Source organism: Gadus morhua, chromosome 3 (genome assembly GCF_902167405.1).
Source record: "Gadus morhua chromosome 3, gadMor3.0, whole genome shotgun sequence".
Classification (NCBI taxonomy): domain Eukaryota; kingdom Metazoa; phylum Chordata; class Actinopteri; order Gadiformes; family Gadidae; genus Gadus; species Gadus morhua.
Window position 1 is genome coordinate 29,259,054 of NC_044050.1, and position 8,903 is coordinate 29,267,956.

General features: G+C 47.9%; 2 protein-coding genes across 2 annotated transcripts; both read left to right on the forward strand.

The window, feature by feature from the left end:
* Positions 1-104: 104 nt before the first annotated feature.
* On the forward strand, positions 105-3,254 carry LOC115539808 (uncharacterized). Its single transcript, XM_030350623.1, has 3 exons — positions 105-411; positions 874-1,052; positions 2,457-3,254. Exons 1-3 carry the CDS (start codon positions 258-260, stop codon positions 2,847-2,849), a joined length of 726 nt encoding a protein of 241 aa, XP_030206483.1. The 5' UTR covers positions 105-257; the 3' UTR covers positions 2,850-3,254.
* An 820-nt stretch (positions 3,255-4,074) lies between these two features.
* LOC115539814 (bMERB domain-containing protein 1-like) lies at positions 4,075-7,957 on the forward strand. Its single transcript, XM_030350634.1, has 3 exons — positions 4,075-4,512; positions 5,087-5,089; positions 7,106-7,957. The coding sequence occupies exons 1-3, from the start codon at positions 4,425-4,427 to the stop codon at positions 7,228-7,230; spliced, it is 216 nt and encodes a 71-aa protein (XP_030206494.1). The 5' UTR covers positions 4,075-4,424; the 3' UTR covers positions 7,231-7,957.
* The last annotated feature ends 946 nt before the right edge of the window (positions 7,958-8,903 follow it).

The following is an 8,903-nucleotide window of genomic DNA, read 5'->3' on the forward strand; positions in this document are numbered from 1 at the left end:
TGCAACGGCTTGCAACGAGACGGTTTTAGAACGTCGCAGGGGCGGTGTGAACGGGTCGTTGCAAGCCGTTGCAAGGAGTTGCAAGGCGTTGCAAGGAGTCGCCAGAGATTGAACATGTCAAATCGCAAGGTCCTGTTTTAGAACGCGGCGATTTAACTATTCCTCTTCAGCCAATCACAGAACAGAACAACTTGTACGTCACAGCCTTACTCCGTCCCGGTACCGTACTGTCCACTCCAGCGTAAAAAGATCCGAAGATGGCAGACTTCTGGTCCGAGGAGAGGGAGGAGAAATTAATTGGGTTGCTGGAGGATCAACCTGTCCTATACGACGTTGGCAGCAAGGGGTACAGCAACAGGGACAGCAAGAGGAGAGCGTGTTGTGACATTGCGGTGGCAACTGGTGTATCCGGTAAGGAGGCGATGCTTTGTTTGTCTTTTCTGTTACTTTTTCCTTTCCTTGTTTCCTGTTTTTATTTTCGTTTCATTAAGGCACAGCTTAGGCTGTAGGCCTAATGTATAGGCTTATTAAATACAAGTTGTAGATGCTAACGGTATTTATCTTTGTTTCTGAACAACGATTGTAGATAACGTTAGGATCGAGCTGATTTACAGTTATTTTAACGGGACCAACTGTTCCCAACGCTATCTCAGTATCTTTATATTTTTTCTATATGTATGTTTCCTGTGTAAAAACAAGGGACTAAAATTGCCTATTGGAAAGCGGATAGGCTTAATAAATAAATACTTACTGCTGGTAATAGGCCCTCTCCATCCGCTAATGCTTTGTGGGGTCAACGGTGATTGTAAAATAGTCTTTAGTTTAAAATGTGCGATGTTTTTTTTGCTAACATTAGGCTACTGTCTTTTTCAGAAAAAGAGGTGGGCAAGAAAATCCACTCCCTCCGGACCCAGTACAACAGGTACAGCAAGGCACCGGCTCCGGGGAGGGCCGGTGGGAGAACTGGCAGGCAGGACTGGGTTCTCAGGAGGCTCTCTTTCCTGGAGCCATATATCAGGAAGAGAGCTTCTTCGTCCAACGTGGACGAAAAGGTATTTATTTAAAGTAAAACTTATCACACATATTAATTAACATTAACACATATATGGGCCTAGGTATCAAGAGTGGGCTAGAGTTACTGTGTCTTGTCATTCTTCACTACATCTGCATTGGAGTAAAAAGCTGGAGATTACAGTTTGTTTAAATTACCCGTTGTTGGATACATTGCATTTCCTGTTAGTTAAATTTCAGTTTTATCTGTCTTTGTTTACAATCGGCTCAACTACTACTTGGAGATGGATAATAGAATAGGCTACATACAACTATATACAATTGATCTGTGCTGGAATATGAAATATAAAACAATTGAATATAATACAGCTTGATTATTAATAACACCCACACACATGGTTACATTTTGTCCCACTGCCATGCTACAGCACCAGCGTCTGAGCACATGTAATTGCAGAGGATGTCTCTGTTCCTCTTAGCCTGCAGAGTGGTGTTTGTGCTGCGTGGTAGTGCAGCCTGGGCAAGGGTTGGACCATGTTCACCAGGGCCATCCCGCTCCCTGGGAAGCTGGGTGTAGCCATCACCACACTGGTCACGTAGGACATTGTGCAGCACGGTGCAGGCGAGGACAATCTTGTCCACAGTCTCTGGCTGCAGGTGGATTTTTGTGGTGAAGACACGCCAGCGGTTTGCTAGTATGCCAAAGGCATTTTCCACCACCCTCCGTGCTCTTGAAAGCCTGTAATAAGAGATATAATGGTATTATTTCTTCCTAGTAAGATAGTCATTACCAACATTTTAAACGTTGTTTTGTTACAATGTGCTGAATGGTTCAAAAAGTACTGAAAGCAACTAAATAGGCCTGTTTTTATGATTTTTAGAAGGATGAAAAATTCGACCACTATTGTCATTGAAACCGTTAATTGTTATATCCCCTACCGGTAATTGAAAATCCTCTGCTCCTGGGTGAGGCCGCGGCTAGAGTAGGGCTTCAGGATATACTCCTTCAGTGGGAAAGCCTCATCAGCCACTATGCTGTAGGGTGAGGGCAGCTCCGTACCAGAAAGTGGTGCAGGGTCGGGATGTTGGCTGTCTTCTGCTCAAGGGCCTGCTGGAGTGAGCAGCCCCTGAGAACCCCACCATCAGACACCCTGCCGTTGCACCCCACAACCACATAAAGGAAGCGGTAGTTGCTGTCCACCAGCGCCATCAACACAACTGAGAAGCTATGTTTATAGTTATAAAAAGTAGACCCTGAAGATGGAGGAGGGATAATTGAGATGTGTTTCCCATCCAAGGCACCGAGGCAGTTAGGGAATGGCCACTGGTCCTGGAATCCCTTTGCCACCGTCTTCCACTCCTCTGTGGTGTTGGGGCACTGAAAAACAAAGATTATTTTTTTAATAATGTGTCATTTGTATTGATCTATTATTTTTCTTTTACAGATTGTTGAAAGAGAGAGTGACGATGTGGAGGGACTGGACGAGGAAGAGGACGTGGAAGTAGAGGAGAGCAGTGAACCTGAAGGACAAGGCAGCACCTGCCTCGTCCCTCAGGTTCAGAAGGTCGCAGGCAGTAAAAGAAAGAGGCAAACAGAAAAGCAAGAAGATGAGGTCCTAAGTGCCGTTGGCCATTTTCTGAGACACAGGACGGAACAGAGGGAGGAGGACACAATGTCAATCTTTTGTAAGAACCTCGAGATGAAAATGAGGCGAATCAAGGACCCAAATATTTTATTAGATTTAGAGCACCAGCTGGAGGAAGCCTGCTACCAGGCTTCACTTAAAGATAGAGACAATCAAGCCCCCCAAGGCACAGAAAGGAAAGGTAATCCCTAATAGTCACGTCACTGTAAAATATCTCTGTGACGTCATCGAACACAAATGGGCGACGTTTTATTTGTGATGCAATGGTCTTCCATCCCAGCTACATCACCATGTGATCGCTTACACCATGATGAGATGGAAATGATCCTCGAAACACGTTATTTATTGAACAGGATAACTTACTGCTCAGCATTGATGCGATTTATACAAGCCAAGAAATAATATATTTTTTAAATTGTATTGATGTAGAATAGTAATTTCAGATCATAAATATCAAGGGCTTTAACCATTTGAATTGGTGATGATAAAATAGAAAGGTTGTTCTGCGTTATAGCTCGATTTTGCAATCGGTACAGGTTATTTGCCAAATCTACATCAGTTCTGTTGGTTTCCAAATAAAACTCTAAACTCATCCAACCTCCTGTGTCTCTGTCTCTGAGTGTAGATCAGGGAAAACGCACTGAAGTCCATCTTAGTCTGATGCTTATGTGGGATCAGCGTTTGGTTTGTCTTATTTTACTGTAGTGCTGAGCATACAGGTCAGCATCTTCTCTGTGGATAAGGTACTCTCTCTCTCTCTCTCTCTCTCTCTCCCTCTCTCTCTCTCCCTCTCTCTCTCTCTCTCTCTCTCTCTCCCCTCTCTCTCTCTCTCTCTCTCTCCCCCCCCCCTCCCTCTCTCTCTCTCTCTCTCTCAGTAAACTGAACTTCATGCAGCTATAAATAAAGCAGTGTGTGTGCATTCTGCAGCCCCCAGTGAGTACGCACTGACCCGGCCACAGAGACGCTGTATTCTTACCCCACTGTCGGCCTGTGTGTCTATGAAGGAGATTAACAACAGTCACAGGTCACAGGTCACATTGCAATGGTTAACATGTCTCTCTCGTCATTTTCTCTTTTCTCTGAGCTCTGCAGCAATCACACACACACACACACACACACACACACACACACACACACACACACACACACACACACACACACACACACACACACACACACACACACTCTCTCTCTCTATGTCTCTCTGTCTCTGTCTCTGTCTCTCCCTCTCTCTCTCTCTCTCTCTCTCTCTCTCTCTCTCTCTCTCTCTCTCTCTCTCTCTCTCTCTCTCTCTCTCTCTCTCTCTCTCTCTCTCTCTTTACCCAAATAGGGATCTAATATGCTTTCAGTTGTTCATTATTGGGCTTGTCACCTTCCACGTATGTGTATTATTATCATAAAAAGAAGGTGTAGAATTGTCCTCATCAACTCTTACTTCGCCGCTGACTCAGTGCCAGTCTAGGGTGACTCCACCACAGACGGGATGAGTCGCTCTCCACACCTCATCAGCATCCAGCCCAACCCACTGCGTTGCAACTCTCGCGTGCTTTCCCTCCCCACGCCTCGCGGGATCTCATCCGGAGGCTGGGTGGTGAAGATGCTCAGAGACGCGGGTCGCTGCTGCTGGAGGAACCTTGTTACCAGGCGAAACTGAAGCTTCTAGAATCAGGGTCTAAAGATCAGAGAGCAGGTCGAGTCATCGTCAGAGAAGAGTTTGCAGTTACGCGATTTGGGTTTGGTGAATCCTGATCACATCGACGTCCCGATATGGAATTAAAGAAATCGATTTCGGATACGGAGCGCGCTTTGAGGAGCTACGGGGCCGTGTCCAACACAGCGTGGACCACAGACAAAGGTGAACAGATGCAATCATACACCGCTGGATACAATCACACTGTATGCCTCTTAATCAATGAAAAGGTTGTCATTCAAATTAATCTGGGAAAAAAAAATCTGCATGATGGCCTATTTTTACACCACTGGCTCTAACAATGTGTTCCTAATGGAGTTCATGCGGAACTAAAGGCCCTATTATTAAAAATAAAAAACAACACTATTTAACAAAGTCTGAGAACGCCTTGTTTCATTATGCTGCAGAAAACATGACTTCTGTAAGTGCACAGCATGGAGCATTTCTCAACTTGCTCTGTGTTGTGATGCAGCGGGCATGAGGCTGTTAGCCGGCTGCCAGTCATCAGATGTTTGTTTCGCTGATAAGGGGAAGCATTAGACCCCAAAGTTGAACCCTAGCGTCGTATAAACCACATAGGACGTTTAAAATCTTTACATGTTTTTCAAGTGGACTCCTTGTGGTTCACTGGTTACAGTGAATGTGAGCTGCAGGGTTTGGATAAAACGGAAACTAATTAATTCATCTCCAACGAGAAGGAAAACAGAGAGGCTATTTTTAGACGCAGACTGTATCGTAGCTGGTCTGAGGCCAGATTAGATGTATACAATGATATACGGAGAATAATCTGTCTGGCTGACTGTCTCTTTAGGAAAACCAATGACAAATACATGCAGACAATTAAGTAAGTCCCAGCTGGAGACAATCTAACAATGCAGAAGTTAGGGAAACATAGATTATGATCTCAATAATTTAAGACAATTTAGCACCATATTAATACTTAAAAATATGTCTTCAGCATTTGTGAGTATTTAGCATGAGTAATCACTCTGCTGTACTTTGTCAATACGTCCCGTACGTCTTTGCACGTGTTGTTATAATAATGATGTACTAACAGGGACAGACTCCCTGAACTACACTTTGGTTTCTTCATCATTAGCTGATAATTCGTTGTGACTTTTCTGATTCTCCACTTTCACCATTCAAAGGATGTCTTGATTTGACCATGGTAATGTATGTATTAATGTAAGTTGAATAAGTGAGTATGCGGAATGAATCCTTATATGATCTTCATTGAGGAAGTCAATCAGCATCTGCTGCCGTCACTGCATTGATCCGTGCACTTAGCAGGTCCCTCCGTGTGATTGGTCACTTGGCCCTGTCAGTCAGTCAGTCAGTCAGTCAGTCAGTCAGTCAGTCAGTCAGTCAGTCAGTCAGTCAGTCAGTCAGTCAGTCAGTCAGCCAGCCAGCTAGCTATTGGACAGGGCAGGTGTTTAACTCTGCTTTCCCGAGACAACGCCATCTCCAGAGAGCGTACGCACATTCCTGTTCCTGCGTCTTATCGCCCTTTTAATATCGTCATCATCATTGTCGGAGCAATTAATTGGTCATGAAAAGCTTCAGTTAACAGCTTCTATTCGTAGCAGGTGTTAGTTTAGCGGCGTTGATGAACGGGCCTATTCTGAGATGAGTGATTCGCCCCGTGGCTCAGGTGAATCACTGCTCGTGTGCTTAGCGCCAATCTCCTCATTAACACCACGGCTCCACTCGTAGAGAGAGCATGGATTAATGACAGACAGATTAAGTGGAGGCACTTTGAACGAAATACAGTCTTTAAGTAAGCCCTCTTAGACACACCAATAAAACAGTTATAGTGAAGCAGCCAATGTGAGTCTCCGGTGATCAACCTTTTTTTAAAAGGCATTCGGATACATGGCGGCGGTGGCATCTGGACAGCGCACTGATCAGCGCCTTGCCGACCTTTCTCTGCTGCTTCTGCTGTTTCTCTCCTTCCTCCTCCTCGTGGCTTCGAGTCGTTTAACAGACAACAGCGAAACCCAGCGACAGCGAGGGACCATCTGGGCTGTGATGGGGGGCTCCCAGCGACAGCGAGGGACCATCTGGGCTGTGATGGGGGGCTTCAGCAGACAGCCCCACTAGCCTTGAGGTGGAAGCTGACTTCCTGTTGTTTGTGTTTTTGTCCTCCTCCTCCTGCTCCTCCTCCCCCTCTTCCTCCTCCTGCTCCTCCTCCCCCTCTCCTCCTCCCCCTCCTCCTCCTCCCCCTCTCCTCCTCCTCCCCCTCCCCCCTCTCCTCCTCCTCCTCCCCCCCTCCCTTTCCTCCCACTCTCCTCCTCCCCCTCTCCTCCCCTCCTCCCCTCTCCTCCTCCTCCCTCCCTCCCTCTCCTCTCCTGCTGCTCCCCCTCCTCCTCCTCCTCCCTCCCTCCTCCCCTCTCCTCCTCCTCCCTGCCTCCCTCTCCTCTCCCCCCTCCCCTCCTCCTCCCCCTCCCCCTCCTCCCCTCTCCTTCTCCTCTCTCCCTCCCTCCTCTCCTGCTCCCCCTCCTCTCCTGCTCCCCCTCCTCCTCCCCTCTCCTCTTCCTCCCCTCCCTCCCTCTCCTCCCCCTCCCCTCCTCCTCCTCCTCCTCCCTCCCTCCCTCTCCTCCCTCTTCACCCCCTCCCCTCCTCCTCCTCCTCCTCCTCCCTCCCTCCCTCTCCTCTCCTGCTGCTCCCCCTCCTCCTCCTCCTCCTCCCCCTCCTCCTCCCCTCCTCCCCTCCTCCCCTCCCTCCCTCCTCCCCTCCCTCCCTCCTCCCCCTCCCCCAGGCCACTCTGACGTGTCCATGGCAGAGAGTACGATCTCCCCAGATGAGATCGAGGTGGAGATGAACCGTATCCAGAGGCTGAGGGAGGTTCTGGTGCGCCGGGAGTCCGAGCTGCGCTTCATGTGAGTTTGGCTCTGGGTTCGAACGCTCTGATGTACGCTGCAGTCCTGCTTTGTGTGCCACACCTAAACTGATCTCCATTCAGTTCTACTGTCTCTCTATTACTATTTTATCACCTCTAACCTGGTCTCCATTAGGACGTTTTCTTGATGTTCTTTTGTGTTGATTTTGTATTATTCATTAAAATAGGGACTCCATAAACATGATCATGGATCTTGATTGATACTGTACAGAGATTTACGCAAGACGTTCCTTGGAAATCCTTTACACTTTTCCACAGGTGATACATAGTAAAGGATTCCCTTAGACCCTCTGTGTGAATCTAAAAGTATAAATAAATAAATAATGTGCGTTACTCACAATGTAAAGTGTAAAGAAACGTCAAAGTCAGTCACTTATTTGCCTCATTCCTTGTACACCACGAAGCAGGAGTCTCTAAGGCATCCGATACTCCGACCCAAACTCCTAACAGTGTCGGCATCAAACGTATTTATGGTCGCTGGTTTCCCGTATGGATTTTCCCATTAGTGCGACCAGTCAACGGAACGGGGGAATCCTACCGGGGCCGGAAGTAACGTCACACTTTGGTGGGCCGTCGACCGGGGGGAGTGGGTTACACCCCCTTAACTTTAACGTCTGTCTAACAGAGACTCGTTTGTACCTTTCAAAAATACGTCTTTAAACATTCACAAGATCAGTTCTTCTGAACGTTTTTCAGAAGATCAGTTCTCTCTCTCTCTCTCTCTCTCTCTCTCTCTCTCTCTCTCTCTCTCTCTCTCTCTCTCTCTCTCTCTCTCTCTCTCTCTCTCTCTCTCTCTCTCTCTCTCTCTCTCTCTCTCTCTCTCTCTCTCTCTCTCTCTCTCCCTCCCTCCCTCCCTCCCTCCCTCCCTCCCTCTCTCTCTCTCTCTCTCTCTCCCTCTCTCTCTCTCTCTCTCTCTCTCTCTCTCTCTCTCTCTCTCTCTCTCTCTCTCTCTCTCTCTCTCTCTCTCTCTCTCTCTCTCTCTCTCTCTCTCTCCCTCTCTCTCTCTCTCTCTCTCTCTCTCCCCCTCCCTCTCCCTCTCTCTCTCTCTCTTTTTTACGGAGTTAAACAGCCCCTCAGTCTGGCCGTGGTGACTATCGATTGTCCAGCAGCTTCACCTGTCGATGGAGGTCGAATATGAGGTCCTGATGAAGTCATCAGCGAGGATCAGAGGCTTAACCTGCAGGTCGATGGTGTTGAGGTGTTGATATCCCCGCTCCTCTCTGATTGGCCCAGTGGGCGTCCGGTCGTCGGGCAGATCTCAAGCTCCTCCCCAGCCGGTGTGGTCTCTCTTAACGAGGCCTCTCTCTTAACGAGGCCTCCGTTGGTTTAACAGAAGTTTCCGATCTGAGGGATGAGATGAGGCCGTCTGTGATGGGGGGGGTTGGAGAGGTACCCAGTGGTCCCAGTTAAAGACCCAGTTAGGATGAGGAGGGAGAGAGAGAGAGAGAGAGAGAGAGAGAGAGAGAGAGAGAGAGAGAGAGAGAGAGAGAGAGAGAGAGAGAGGGGAGGGAGGGAGAGAGGAGAGGAGAGAGAGAGAGAGAGGAGAGAGAGAGAGAGAGAGAGAGAGAGAGAGAGAGGAGAGAGAGGGAGGGAGAGGGAGAGAGAGAGAGAGAGAGAGAGAGAGAGAGAGAGAGAGAGAGAGAGAGAGAGAGAGAGA

What these genes read in the sequence shown, in the direction of transcription:
- LOC115539814 (XM_030350634.1), top strand. Translation starts at nt 4,425, where the DNA reads ATGGAATTAAAGAAATCGATTTCGGATACGGAGCGCGCTTTGAGGAGC.
- LOC115539808 (XM_030350623.1), top strand. Translation starts at nt 258, where the DNA reads ATGGCAGACTTCTGGTCCGAGGAGAGGGAGGAGAAATTAATTGGGTTG. An exon ending in GGTGGCAACTGGTGTATCCG is followed by an intron (nt 412 to 873) that starts GTAAGGAGGCGA and finishes TGTCTTTTTCAG; the next exon opens with AAAAAGAGGTGGGCAAGAAA. An exon ending in CGTCCAACGTGGACGAAAAG is followed by an intron (nt 1,053 to 2,456) that starts GTATTTATTTAA and finishes TTTCTTTTACAG; the next exon opens with ATTGTTGAAAGAGAGAGTGA.